The 15,575-nt window shown below is 50.2% G+C and overlaps 1 protein-coding gene across 1 annotated transcript in view; it reads right to left on the bottom strand.

Annotated features, from left to right (window-relative positions):
• SUCLG1 (succinate-CoA ligase GDP/ADP-forming subunit alpha) overlaps positions 1–15,575 on the bottom strand; it is a 63,404-nt gene that overhangs the window by 27,374 nt on the left and 20,455 nt on the right. Inside the window, exons 4-5 of the mRNA XM_073586713.1 lie at positions 4,608–4,820; positions 3,504–3,561 (exon numbers count right to left, since the gene is read on the bottom strand). Coding sequence (XP_073442814.1) covers positions 3,504–3,561; positions 4,608–4,820 — 271 coding nt within the window. The remainder of the gene's footprint in view (positions 1–3,503; positions 3,562–4,607; positions 4,821–15,575) is intronic.

Genomic DNA, 15,575 nt, shown 5'->3' with positions numbered 1-15,575 from the left:
GACGTATCTGATGTCATGAAGCGACGAAAAGGCCGAAAGGGTCGATACTGACGTTTCGGAGGAGGCTGACGAGATTTTGACTGGGGAAGAAGGGAGCTTGTGCCCCCAGTGGCATCCTTAATGATCTGGTCCAGCCTATCACAGAAAAGACGCGATCCCTGAAACTGTAAACTGGTGAGGGACTTTGACGATAAGTCCGCTTGCCAAGCCTTAAGCCAAGCTGTGCGTCTAATAGCCTCCAAGTTCCTTGATGCCTGAGCTGTGCAGGATGCGGCATCCAGGGAGGCCGAGACCAAATATTCGCCTGCATGCGAAATTTGGTCGGCGAGATCTGCTCTGGCTGGTCTCCGGACAAAATGCCTTGGTGGAGGTCCTGAGCCCATTTCGCTATGGCCTTAGAAGCCCACGTAGAAGCGAAGGCCGGGCTTAGAACAGAAGACGCCGCTTCGAAGGCTGACTTAGCAAAAGATTCTATGACTCTGTCATTAGTGTCTCCTAGAGATGCTCCCCCAGAAATCGGAAGGACCGTGCTGTTAGATAGTCTTGAAACCGGAGGGTCCACGGCCGGTGAAGCTGACCAGTCTGCAATGAGTTCCGGCGAAAAAGGATATAACACCCCAAGGCGTTTTCCTCTTTGAAAACGCCTGGTCGGATTTTCTCTCTCTCTAGAAAGATTTTTCTGGAACTCCGAATGATGAGCGAAGGAAGACCTTGGAAGGTGGTTTCGACCGTCTGAAAGAAACCTCATGGTCCACGGGTTACGCAGGAGAATCTTTGATATTGAAGGACTGGTTAAATCGCTGCAATGAGGTTCTGAACCATATCCCTCATATCAGCGATTTGGTCCGAGTCCAGTTAGGGGACGGAGAGCTGAGGAGGGTGGCAGTCTGCAGCGCAGAGCTACTCACGGAACCTGTGTACACAGCACACTGAAGCGAAGACGAGCAGCTGACAGGCTGAGTAAAAGCTGTGAGGTAAAAGGTGCGCTCCTGAAAGCTGTGGGCAGGAATCAGCTCACATGAGAGGGGGGCGGAGATAACCGCTCTGTCAGGGGCATAAGAAGACTCCACTCACTCCTATAGGACTGGGAGGAGTGGGCGGGCCCCTGCGACGCCTCTATCTAGCCCTCAGTGAAGCGGTGGGCGGCGCCAGGCAGGCGGGCCTGTTCCACAGAAGAGAAAAAGCCCGCCTGAAAATGGGGGCATGGCCTCGCCTCAGAACTAGGCCCGAACTGAAGCCAGGGCCTAAATTAGAAACGGCGGCCGCCGGAGGGCGCAGGGCGGCGCAGAGGCCTAAAGAGAACCGCAGTTCCGCGGTGCTGGCGCTGAGAACGCTAAACACAGGTAATGCTGCCTAAGGAAGCTTGCCTGTTCCCCACTGCCCAGGGGGAATACTATCATGGGAAGGAGAGAGGGGTTCAGCCTGCTGATACTTACCTCCTGCAGTCCTTACTTACCCCATTTCCAGTTGCAGACCGTGTCTCCATCCACCGACAGGCTCTGGTAGGAGAGTGGGTGAGAGACAGAAGGCGAACACACATACGTGTTCCTGGCTGGTAGACATATGAGGATACGGGGTGGCAGTACACGCCGTACTCATAGTCTCTTTGTGGGAATACAGATGTGACTATTCACTTTGTATCCCTCCGGAACCTGCAAAGAAACGACGCACACGGAGGTAGATAACTGTCTAATGAAAGACCGGTGTCCACCTCCTAGTGACACTAAGCTAAACTGAGTAATTGAGCGCCAGTCGGTGGAGTGTATACTGCGGAGGAGGAGCTAACTTTCTTATTTGCATAGTGTCAGCCTCCTAGTGGCAGCAGCATACACCCATGGTTCCTGTGTCCCCCAATGAAGTGATAGAGAAAATGAGGTATTACACAGTGACCACTCAAATGATTGACAGTTCCTCCATAGCAAGAGATGGACCCACCCTCTATTAACTCCCTATTATTCAAAATTGGGAAGATCTCTTTATACACAATCAGACTATGGAATCCTCACCGATTGGGGATGATGGGAGTCTATTGATCCCTGTTACCAACAAGGTAACTGCATGTCGCAGCACATAGAGGAGAGCTCCTTCCATTGCGCTGATGGTGATAATTTTTTTTCGGATAGCTCATAAATGTCTGAATTTTGGACTCCCCCCCCCCCCCCCCCCTTTAAAAGATTAAGCTTCGGTATCCAGCTCTTCATTGTACATGCACCCAGTCGCTCCGAGTGAGCGGGTCCCTCAGTCTGAGCATCCAGATAATGTATATGTGCTGTATTATTGCCGCCAGAGGCTCAGGAGTCCTGTCTAATTCAATCTTTTTACTGCCTGGACTTGCACTGAATATATATGAAGATCATAATGGATGTCTGAAAAGAAAAGGCATGGCAAAGAGCGGGCAGCTGTGCGGTAAATAATGTCCTCCATAAATGGCCGCCATCCCTCTTGTTTATCCCCATTGTACAGTGAAATTAAAAAAACGGAGGGAGAGATGACTGCTGAGAGAGAACAGAATAGTCCCATAAAAAGGACCATACCTCCAGATGAAGAACCTCCGCACATTAAGAAGCCTTCCCTGCAGGCCATAAATATACCGGGGCTCGTCTCCGCACATTTCTCTCCAGCCGAGCCGACTCTTACACCGCGGTGGAATATAAAGGGGAACCCCACTATCCTGGCCGGTCTACACTATTCCTCCCATGTCCACATATAAGGTGTAATATTTTTGCAGATATTTTGCTCTACCTATCTGGTATTGACTTAAACACTTTGGCGCCACATATTCCAACCCACATATAGTGCGGGAGCCATAAATGCCGGTATGTCATCGGGGGGGGACATAGAATCTGCAGCTACACGCAGAAATAGAACAAGCTACAGGCTTCAGCTGACGTAACACATTGAGGCACAGACAGGAGGTAGAGCTCATGTACATGGTGGTATCGGAGGAAAGAAGGAGTGTAAGCCACTGACAACACATGCACGCTCAGCCGGAGCTAGCATGGACGTCTATGAGAAGTCAGATAGTGCTTGGCTGGTCGGATTTTAGGCCGAAAACTCTCTCTCCTAAATTGGAAACATGGACGGCCATCCTAACCAGTTCCAGACCTGACCATCTTCCATCATTGATAAATGGGTTATAAACGATTCGTTGTTTGAGATATATAGGATTCTTTTCTTTGTATACAGAGGTAATAAACCATCTCTGTCTGCTCTATGGGATGTCTGGTCACATACAGCAACCCGGCTGCGACTCTGCCTTCATAGTCCATTGATTTTCAGAGGCATGAAAAGCGACTGTTCCATAGTAAAATGATGGGTGGTCCACAAATGATTAAAATCGGTATTTCATTGGGGGTTTTTTTTGTGTTGCCTCAACATAGTGGACTCATAGCTCCTGCATATGCCGTAGCACGGTACAGACTGAAGTTCACATCTGTCCCTGCCACAATTACTCACGCAAGATTCAGACTGTACAACACAACTCTTGCCTGTTATTTACTCACCGATTCTCCCTTTCTTATGGATATGTCCTGGCATGATACCAATCTTACATTCTCCAGGCTAGAAAACAAAATAAAGAATAAAAACCATGAATAAAAAAATACTGTTACACAAGAAAGAAAAAAAGAAGTACCGTATATACTCGAATATAAGCCGAGATTTTCAGCCCATTTTTCGGGGCTGAAAGTCCCCCTCTCGGCTTATATTCGAGTCATATACACCGGGGGGGGGGCGGGGGTGTCAGGTCATACTTACCTGTCCTGATGCTGTCTCTTGAGCCCCCAGCTTCTCCGCGCTCTCTTTCTGCCTTCAGCGGTCACGTGGTACCGCTCATTAAAACTCATGAATATGCGCATATTCATGAGTTTTAATGAGCGGTATCACATGACCGCTGAAGGCAGGAAGAGAGCGCGGAGAAGCTGGGGGCTCAAGCGACAGCGTCAGGATGGGTAAGTATAGCGATACTCACCTGTCCTGCGTCCATGGCTGCTTGCTGCTGTCTGTCATCGGTCAGTGACTTCAGACAGCAGAGGGCGCAGTGACGTGATTAGTGCGCGCCGCGCCTCCTGCAGTCTGAACGTCACTGAGTGATGACGTGGCAGATAGCGGTGAGCAGCCATGGACGCAGGACACGTGAGTATCTCAGGTGCCAGCAGTGACACCGGCACCTGACACCCAGCGACGGAGAGGCGAGTATGTCTTTTTTATTTTTACATGCACCAGCAGCACATGGGGGAATAATCTATGGAGCTTCTTCTGGGGACACCATATGGGGGAATAATCTATGGAGCATTTCCCACCCTAGGCTTATACTCGAGTCAATAAGTTTTCCCAGTTTTTTGTGGCAAAATTAGGAGGGTCAGCTTATACTCGGGTCGGCTTATACTCGAGTATATACGGTAGTTACAGGAAACAAGAGAGAAAATATGTGCAACACTGCAGATCTTTTGGTCATCATGCATCAAGGGCTGACCGGTGATTCACGGAGATGCCTGGTGCGACATCCACAGCCCAGAGACACAATCAATAGAGTTTATGGTTGTGGATGAAGATCCCCAGCAATCATACACTAGCGATCTATTCTACAAGGTTTCCCAATAACTCACATTGATGACGCCAGGACAGTTGGGTCCAATAAGTCGGGTGGTGGGCTGGCGGAGAAGTCTGTGTTTGACTCGTACCATGTCTTGCTGGGGGATACCTTCAGTGATACAAACTACCAGCGGCATCTCCGCATCGATAGCTTCATGGATGGCGGCAGCAGCAAAGGGCGGAGGCACATAAATAACAGAGGCGCTGGCACCGGTGGCTGCTTTTGCCTGAATCACAAATAAAATTATACCATCATTAAATGGATTTGCAAGATACCCATAAAAATCAGAAGTTATATTTGTCAAACTAATTACGACTTCATTGGTGAATTTAGTATTGGAGGGGATTATTTAATAATTCCTTCACCGTTTTGTCTATAAAAAAAAAAAAAAACATTTTGAACAAAAAACATGGATTTTTGTGATAACTCACCGTAAAATCCTTTTCTCCGAGATGCTCATTGGGGGACACAGGTACTGTGTGTGTATGCTACTGCTGCCTGGAGGCTGACACTAAGTGATAAAAAGAGGTTAGCTCCTCCTCCGCCGTATACACCCTCGCCCCAACTGCGGACGGAAACCAGTTTGGTACAAAAGCAGTAGGAGATCAAACAAAAATTAAACAACATCAACCTCAATGCAGGTAACAACCTGTCTAGAAAATAACCACCCTAATCTCATACAGAGAGCATATTACTTAAATAAACAGAAGGCAATTTGGCTATCAGGGTGGGTGCTGTGTCCCCCAACGAGCGTCTCGGAGAAAATGATTTTACGGTGAGTTATCACAAAAATCCATGTTTCTCCCTCGCCTCATTGGGGGACACAGGTACTGTGGGACGTCCTAAAGCAGTCCCTGGGTGGGAAATTGACGCACCGATCCAAGCTACTGTACATGCACCTCCTGTCTAAAAGGTGCGCCACCGCTGCTTGGAGAATCCTTCTAGCCAGGCTCGCATCCGCTGAAGCCTGAGTATGGATATTGCAATGTTTAGTAAACGCGTGCAGGCTGGACCAGGTTGCTGCCTTGCAAACCTGTTCCGCCGAAGCACCCAAGAGGCGCCAACTGCCCGAGTAGAGTGTGCTCTGATCCCTGCTGGAATCGGCACGCTTCTTCTGTGGTAGGATTCCTGAATAGCAAAACGAATCCATCTGGCTATGGTCGATTTTGAGGCAGCGAGTCCCTTTCTGCGACCTTCAGGGAGCATGAACAGCGTGTCTGACTGACGAAAGGGTGCTGTCCGCGACACGTACCTCCTGAGTGCTCTCATCAGGTCTAACGTATGCAGGGCCTTTTCCACACGGTGTACCGGTACTGTACAAAAAGAGGGCAAGACAAGATTCTCATTAATGTAAAAAGAGGAAACGACTTTTGGCAAAAAAAGGAGGAGATGGTCTAAGAACCACCTTGTCCATGCGAAAGGTCAGAAACGGGGCTCGACAAGCTAGTGCTGCCAGCTCAGAGACCCGCCTGATTGATGTTATAGCTCCCAGGAACACCACCTTCCAGGAAAGGTATGACAAAGACATTCTGAAGCGGCTCAAATGGAGTTTGCTGCAGAACACTTAGGACCGGGTTAAGGTCCTAGGCGTCTATAGGTGCCCTATAGGGAGGTACCAAGTGGGAGACCCCCCGGATGAAAGGCTTTACCTGCAGGTTGGTAGCAATCCTGCACTGAAAAAGGACGGATAAAGCCGATAACTGTCTCTTGAGAGAACTGGGGGCCAAGCCTGAGTTTGGGCCAGACTGGCGCAAAAACTAAGATGTTAGGGACAGAGAATCTCAGTGGAGAATAACCACGGCGTCGGCACCATGCAAAGAAAAACCTTCCAGGTGTGGTGGTAACTTCATGCCGAGGCAGGCTTCCGGGCGCTAACCATTGTAGCGACCACTTTGTGCTCAAACCCCGCCTGAGTCTGAATCTAAGATTCAACAGCCACATCAAACCCAGGGCCCCTAAGTTCGGGCAGATAGCCCCTGAGAAAGTAGATCTGGGCGCTCTGGCAGTCACCATGGCACGTCGACGAGCAGCTGCACTAGATCTGCGTACCAAGCCCAACAAGGCTAGTCTGGGAGCAGCAGAATCACTGGCACCCCTTCTGCCTTAATCTTGATAACCCTCGGAAGTAGTGGCAGCGGGGGAAGTAGGTATGGGAGGTGAAACTGATTCCATAGTAGAACCACCGCATCCACGGCGATTGCCTGCGGGTCCCAGGCCCGAGCGACAAATACAGACACCTTGGCATTCACCCTGGAGGCCATCAGATCCACAGCCGGGGTTCCACACTGTTGGCAAATCTGCTGAAAACCCTCCGGGTGTAGCGACCATTCCCCGGATGAAAGCCCCTGCCAGCTGAGGAAGTCTGCCACCCGTTCTCTACTCCCGGGATGAGGACTGTCGATATCACCGAGCAGTTCCTCTCGGCCCAGCGAAGCACGTGCCGTACCTCGCGCATGGATACCCTGCTGCGGGTGCCCCCTTGGTGATTTATGTAAGCCACCGCCGTGGCGTCATCCGAGTGAATCTGGACAGGGCGGCCTGCAAGAATGGTGATGAAACCGTTGCAGAGTCAGCCGGATCGCCCTTATCTCCAATGAGTTGATCGGGAGACGTGCCTTCTGCGGTGACCACTGCCCCTGGGTCGTGTGGTGGCGAAAAACGCTCCCCCAGCCGAGGAGGCTGGCGTCTGTTGTGACCACCAGCCACTGATCTGGGGGAAAGGGAGGAACTGATCATCCACCACTCTAGTGACTGTCTAACCTAAGAGGACAACCGGCACTGATGATCGAGTGTGAACGGGTTCTTGTCCCAGGATGACAGGAGGGCATGCTGCAGGGGGCGATGATGGAACTGGGCGAACGGGATCGCTTTCATCACCGCCACCATTTTTCCTAGAATTCTTATGCAGAAACGGATAATGTGAGGGACTGGTTGGCGCAGTACCCGCACTCCCTGCCGGAGGGCTAGGGCCTTGTCTCGAGGGAGAATTACCAACCCTCGGCAAGTGTCGAAGGGCATCCCTAAAAAGGACATTCTCTGCGCTGGAACAAGGGATGACTTCTTTACATTGATCAACCACCCTAAGCGGGTGGGAATATCTAGCGTGATGCTGACGCTTTTCTTGCATGCCCGCCTTAAAGGGTCCCTGACTAAGAGGTCGTCTAAGTAGGGGAATACGACTATGCCCCAGGAGTGCAGGATGGCCATGGGGACTGCCATGAGCCTTGTGAACACTCTGGGGGCACTGGCTAGCCCGAAGGGCATCGCTGCAAACTGAAAATGTAGACCGTTGATTGGGAAGCGTAGAAACTTTTGAGGAGGGAAAATGGGGCTGTGTAGATAGGCGTCCTGAATATCGATAAAGTTCAAGTACTCTCCCTGCCCCATTGCCGATATGACTGAATGGAGTGACTCCATCCGGAAATGTCTGATCCTGACAAATTTGTTCAGGAGCTTTAGATCCAATACGGGCCTGACAGTCCCGTCCTTTTTGGGACTGCAAACAGATTGGAAGCCCTGAGTCTTCTCGTTTTCCGGTACCAGAATGATGACTCCGTTGTGGCTGAGCGAATCGATAGCTCCTAGTAGAGCTTTTGTCCAGGTATCCACTTTGGGAAGATGGGGAAGAAAGAATTTGTCAGGTATCCCCCAAGACGATTTTATCTTGTACCCTGTGGACACCAGCCTTCTCATCCATGTGTCGTGTGCGACATTGAGCCAGGCGTGGTGAAACCGGAGTAGGCAGCCGCCTACCTTGCTGGTGCCGCCTGTCAAATGCCCCGATTTATTTGGCTGAAGATCTTTGGGACCTGGATCCCCTCGATCTGAACTGGTTAGTTCGCATCCTCCCCAACGGGTTGGCTCTATATGAGACCTGTCGGTCCTATCCTGGTTGGAGCACCCTGATGCAGCGAAATTAGCCGCCATAGTCCCCCCGAGGTTGCAAAAGGCCCGAAAACGTGCCTGGGACGAACGGTGGTTTGACCTTTTGTTTGAGGAAGAAAACCGCTCTTGCCCCCTGTGGAGTCGGAGATGAGCTGATTTAACTTATCTCCGAATAGGTGGCCACAGTGGTATGGTAGCGCTGTCAAGGACTTCTTTGAGGCTGAATCGGCCCGTGATGTACTTAACCATAGCTCTCTAATGGAGATTGCATTTACGGCCGCAAGAGCCGCGCAGATGACCGCATCTAAAGATGCATTGATCACGTCGTCCCCCGCCATGGCTATCTGATTTGTGATTTCTGATTCTTCAGCTGGTAGGTCTATGTCTTGCAAGGCTCTCTTCCATGATTCTGACCAAAAACCCCATGGCCTTGGCTACCCACGTTGCTACTAACGAGGGAGAGAGTGCTGATCCTGATGCCTCAAACACTGAGCGAGCCAAGTTCTCTATGGGACGATCAGTGGACGGATACTAGAGTTTTTGTAGCCAAGCGTGACACAGGTGGACCCACCGTTGGGGATTCCGTCCACTCTTTACGGAGATTCGTGGCAAAAGGATACTTCGCCTCGAGTGCCTTCTGGCCCGAGAACCGCCTGTCCGGCCGTTATTTGTGTCATTGCACTATGTCCTCAAATTCAGAGTGAGTGCAAAATAGTCTATGGGGACACTTGACTCACTTAAATGACCCTTATGGCTCAAAGCCAGACTGAAATCATCCTCAATCCCCAGAGTGTGGTTGACAGCTTCTATGAGACTATGAGACAGTCAACCATTCCCTGACCACCCGGCATATCTGGGTCAAGGGGCCCGTCCGAGTCGTAGTCCGAGCCTTGCTCGCTATCGACTGCCGGTGACGGGAAGCGAGAAGCAGAGCTCACGGATGCCGAGGCACCGGATGGACCGGGAGACACTGTATGGGTTCGTTTCCCCCCAGGTCTGCCTGGTGTGAGAGCGGCCCCTGCATGCCGGAGGCGAGGCTCCTGTGAGGTAGAGAACCCCTCTAAGACAGGCGAGCCACTGTCCCTGCCCCTATCTGGGGCCCGAAGGGACTCAAAACCTCACGTAAGTGACGCCATAGGTTGCGACAGTGATAACGCCCATTCCGGGGCTCGGTCGCAGGAGAGGGCTCCTGAGGGCGTTCGGACTTGCAGACTTCGCTCTGCGCCCGCGGAAAAAGCGGACCGACAGGAGATGCATGCAGCGTATAACAACGTATGCGTCTTAGTTTTTTCCTGATATGCTGTACCTGTCAGGCATCCACCGAGGGAAGGCGCTCTTTGCTTCGATTAGCGTAGCCTCTCTGTGGGGCTAGGGGGCAGCACTTACCCCAGTCCTGTCCTGTGTCTTCAGCGCGCGAGGCGTCGCTTTATCTGCGCGCCAGCACTGTGGGCAGGCCCCCGGATGGTACTTCCCTTTTGCGGCCTAGCTTCGGCCTGAAGCCGGGGCCTAAATTTTTTCGGCGTCCGCCCAGGATATGGGGGGGCGGGGCCGCCGTGACGCGACGCCGGGGGTGGGGGACTTCCGGCCGCGGCCTAGCGATTTTTACTATCTGCCCGGTCAGTCAGTGATACGTCATGCATCATTTATTACCTGGTAGCCTGATGGTCAATGGATTCCAAGTTATTTTTTGCAGAGAGCCGTGCATTGTTCCATTAAGTTGGCTGCCATTTTGACACATGTATTTATGTTAAAACTTCGGTGTTAACCTCCGGGTTGTGTGGCGATGGCTTTAAGCAAATAATGATGGATTGGTAAAACTTTTACATTTAACTACAATCACACAGGGGTGCCACGTCAGATATCTGAAGGCGTGATGGAGCTTTACTTAGGGCCCCGTTACATTTAGCGATGCACCAGCGATCCCGACCACGATATGACCCAGTCAGGATTCGCTGGTGCATCGCTAAATGGTCGCTATTGAGCTGCCAAACAGGCAGATCTCAGCAGTGACGCAGCAGCGGTCGTTACTTACCTGTCAGACGCGGCGATGACGTCCTCCGCCCGCGTCCACGCATCGCTCGTCGGCGCCAGCAGGAAGCCGCCGGCGAGAAACGGCCCAGGACGTTCTCGCGCGATCAGCGATAGCCAGCGGGGGAGCCGGTCGGAGGTAAGTATCACATGTAGCGATATCCAGAATCAAGGCTGGGACCGGACCCGCCGCTGCCCGGGAGAGGCCAAGGTCTCCAGCCCTGTGCCGCTGCAGGAGCCCTCCCTGGCCATCCACCTCCGTCCATCTCAGGTAGAGGGGAGGGGGGCCATATGAAACAAGGACGATGCAGGCACCCTAGCTCCATCTAACCCCTTCAAGAGGTGAGGAGAGGGACCGTCCGCCGCCTTGCCCCACCGCAGGCTTAGCATCGGTGGGGTGGTGGGGCCGCATGAACTACGCTTGTGCCTCTCTGCAGCCTGGACTTTCAATACCCTCGGGTAGACAGGGCTAAGTCCGGCATCATGTCCCATGGTGCGGGAGCGGATATGTGGAGGGACACTCACACGTGCTCACCCGTTGTTGGTTTGGGGAGATCGGACCCTCTCAATAGGTCCGTCGCCCGTATCTCACCTCCGTGGTCTGACAATATCCCACGTTGGGGGAGAAGATACGTGGAGGGACACTCGCACGTGCTCGCCCGTTGTTGGTTTGGGGAGATCGGACCCTTTCAATAGGATCCGTCACCCCTATCTCATCTTCATGTGAAAAAAAGGGAACATCCGGAAAAAAAAATCCCCGTTGCGGGAGAGGATACGTGGAGGTACACTCGCACGTGCTCGCCCGTTGTTGATTTGGGGAGATCGGACCCTTTTAATAAGGTCCATCACCCCTGTCTTATCTTCCTGGGGAAAAAAAAAAAAAGGTTAGTCTTGAGACAGACCGACGTGTGCCTCCAACAGACACTAAGCAAAAACTGGTTTCTGCCCGCAGTCGGGGTGAGGGTGCATACAGCGGAGGAGGAGCTAACCTCTTTTTTTCACTTAGTGTCAGCCCCCAGGCGGCAGTAGCATACACCCACAGTACCCGTGTTCCCCAATGAGGCGAAGGAGAAAAAAATATATATAAATTCTCTTCTCATCCTCCCTGGGTCCACTGCCGAGTCTTCGCTGCTCCTCCTGGTGTCTATAGTGTTGTAGCTAACAAGAGTGTCCAGCGGCTCAGGTCGTAAACTTGGGCAAAGTCGTCAAGCTGACCGATTGAAGCCATGTCAGCAGAGCTGTGGACACCAGTAGCAGTGACGGAGACTTGGCGATTGAGCCATGGAGTTTGAATAAAGCAAGGCTCTCAGGAAGTGGAAAGCCCCTGCAAGGTTTTATTCCCTGGTGGTCTATGGAGGGGGTGTCAGATTTCTTTCCCCATGCAGAGACTGTGTAATGAAGATCACTGCCACATGCCTCTAGGCGCCACGACGGTTTCTGTAAACCAGGCATGGGCAAACTACAGCCCACGGGCTACTCCAGGCAGCTAGGAGACCAAGACAGCCAGAGGGCTAAAACATTGACCCACAGGCTGCACCATGCTGTCTCCTGCCCAACGGCCGGCTGCTGCCTTACAGCTATCTACATCCAGACGTGTGGCATCCTGAGGAGAGTCAGTGTACCGGAGACAGGAGCTGACGCAGAGCTCCAAGGGAAAGGGAGATAGGCAAGTATGTGGTGTTTTTTTTTTTCATGTGTATGGGATGTTTAGATCTATATACAAAGGCTACGTGGGGTCTTCAAGCTGTATATACACACACGGGAGGCTACGTGGGGTCTTCAAGCTGTATATACACACACGGGAGGCTACGTGGGGTCTTCAAGCTGTATATACACACACGGAAGCTACGTGGGGTCTTCAAGCTGTATATACACACACGGGAGGCTATGTGGGTGCTTCAAGCTGTATATGTGGGGGGCTTCAAACTGTATATATACACATGGGAGGCTACGTGGGGGATTCAAGCGGTATATACACACACGGGAGGCTATGTGGGTGCTTCAACCTGTATATGTGGGGGCTTCAAACTGTATATATACACACAAGGGAGGCCACGTGGGGGATTCAAGCTGTATATATACACGGGAGGCTACGTGGGGGCTTCAAGCTGTATATATACACGGGAGGCTACGTGGGGGCTTCAAGCTGTATATATACACGGGAGGCTACGTGAGGGCTTCAAGCTGTATATACACACACGGGAGGCTACGTGGGGGCTTCAAGCTGTATATACACACACGGGAGGCTACGTGGGGGATTCAAGCTGTATATACACACGGGAGGCTACGTGGGGGGCTTCAAGCTGTATATATACACGGGAGGCTACGTGGGGGCTTCAAGCTGTATATATACACGGGAGGCTACATGGGGGCTTCAAGCTGTATATACACACACGGGAGGCTACGTGGGGGCTTCAAGCTGTATATACACACACGGGAGGCTACGTGGGGGATTCAAGCTGTATACACACACAGGAGGCTACGTGGGGTATTCAAGCTGTATATATATATATACACGGGAGGCCTCCGTGGGGGCTTCAAGCTGTATATATACACTGGAGGCTACGTGGGGGATTCAAGCTGTATATACACACACGGGAGGCTACGTGGGGGATTCAAGCTGTATATACACACACGGGAGGCTACGTGGGGGATTCAAGCTGTATATACACACACGGGAGGCTACGTGGGGGATTCAAGCTGTATATACACACACGGGAGGCTACGTGGGGGATTCAAGCTGTATATACACACACGGGAGGCTACGTGGGGGATTCAAGCTGTATATACACACACGGGAGGCTACGTATATATACACAGGAGGCTACGTGGGGGCTTCAAGCTGTATATATATATATATACACGGGAGGCTACGTGGGTGCTTCAAGCTGTATATACACATACGGGAGGCTGCGTGGGGGCTTCAAGCTGTATATACATGGGCTCACATGGTACATGGAGGGCTGTGTGGGGGCTCATATGGTATATAGGGGGATGTCAGCATACTTACTTCTGCTCAATATTAACATAGTAACATAGTAATTAAGGTTGAAGGGAGACTTTAAGTCCATCTAGTTCAACCCATATCCTATCCTAACTTGCCCTAACATGTTGATCCAGAGGAAGGCAAAAAAAACCCATGTGGCAACAGTAAGCTTCACATTGGGGAAAAAAATTCCTTCCCGACTCCACATACGGCAATCAGACTAGCTCCCTGGATCAACGCAATATTAAGGAGACTAGTGTATATACCCTGTAATATTATACTTTTCAAGAAAGGCATCCAGTCCCTTCTTAAATTTTAGTAGTGAATCACTCATTACAACATCATATGGCAGAGAGTTCCATAGTCTCACTGCTCTTACAGTAAAGAATCCGCGTCTGTGAGTATGCTTAAACCTTCTTTCCTCCAGACGTAGAGGATGCCCCCTTGTCCCCGTCACAGGTCTAAGGGTAAAAAGATCATTAGAAAGGTCTTGGTATTGTCCCCGCATATATTTATGCATTGTAATAAGATCACCCCTAAGCCTTCGATTCTCCAAACTAAATAACCCCAAGTGTAATAACCTGTCTTGGTATTGCAGACCCCCTAGTTCCCTATTAACCTTGGTCGCTCTTCTCTGCACCCGCTCCAGTTCAGCTATGTCTTTCTTATACACCGGAGACCAGAACTGTACACAGTATTCTAAGTGTGGTCGCACTAGTGACTTATATAGAGGTAAAATTATGTTCTCCTCATGAGCATCTATGCCTCTTTTAATGCATCCCATTATTTTATTTGCCTTTGCAGCAGCTGCTTGACTCTGGCCACTAAATGTGAGTTTGTCGTCCACCCATACACCCAGGTCTTTTTCAGTGACTGTTTTGCCCAGTGTTTTACAATTAAGCACATAATTATACAACTTGTTCGTTCTACCCAAGTGCATGACCTTACATTTATCCCCATTAAAGCTCATTTGCCATTTATCAGCCCAAGCTTCTAGTTTACATAAATCCTCCTGTAATATAAAATTGTCCTCCTCTGTATTAATTACCCTGCAGAGTTTAGTGTCATCTGCAAATATTGAAATTCTACTCTCTATGCCCCCTACAAGGTCATTAATAAATATGTTAAAAAGAAGCGGGCCCAAAACTGACCCCTGTGGTACCCCACTGCTAACCGTGACCCATTCCGAGTGTGCTCCATTAATAACCACCCTTTGTTTCCTATCCCTGAGCCAGCTCTTAACCCACATACACATATTTTCCCCTATCCCCATTGTTCTCATTTTATGTATCAACCTTTTGTGTGGCACCGTATCAAAAGCTTTTGAAAAGTCCATGTACACCACGTCCACTGCATTCCCTTGGTCCAGTCCGGAACTTACCTCTTCATAAAAGCTTATCAGATTAGTCTGACAGGAACGGTCTCTTGTAAACCCATGTTGATATTGGGTCATAAGGTTATTCTTCTCCAGATACTCCAGTATAGTATCTCTTAGAAAACCCTCCAGGATTTTACCCACAGTTGAGGTTAAACTTACAGGCCTATAATTTCCAAGTTCAGTTTTTGTCCCCTTTTTGAATATTGGCACCACATTTGCTATACGCCAGTCCTGTGGCACAGACCCTGTTATTATGGAATCTTTAAAGATTAAAAATAGTGGTCTATCAATGACTGTGCTTAATTCCTGCAGTACTCGGGGGTGTATCCCATCCGGGCCCGGGGATTTGTCAATTTTAGTGATTTGTAGACGCCGCCGTACTTCCTGCTGGGTTAAGCAGGTGACATTTAATGGAGAATTTTTATCCCTGATCATGTTATCCATCATGGGATTTTCTTGTGTAAATACTGTTGAAAAAAAGTCATTTAGCATATTGGCTTTTTCCTCATCCTCATCCACCATTTCACCCAGACTATTTTTAAGGGGACCAACACTATCATTTTTTAGCTTCTTACTATTTTTGTAGTTAAAGAATATTTTGGGATTATTTTTACTTTCTCTGGCAATGAGTCTCTCTGTCTCAATCTTTGCTGTCTTGATTTGCTTTTTACAGAATTTATTTAATCTTCTGTATTTATTTAATG

Source organism: Dendrobates tinctorius, unplaced genomic scaffold, assembly GCF_039654945.1.
Source record: "Dendrobates tinctorius isolate UK_male_01 unplaced genomic scaffold, ASM3965494v1 ptg000095l, whole genome shotgun sequence".
Lineage (NCBI taxonomy): Eukaryota > Metazoa > Chordata > Amphibia > Anura > Dendrobatidae > Dendrobates > Dendrobates tinctorius.
The sequence above is the reverse complement of the archived record's forward strand: the minus strand, read 5'-3'. Positions and strand labels throughout refer to the sequence as shown.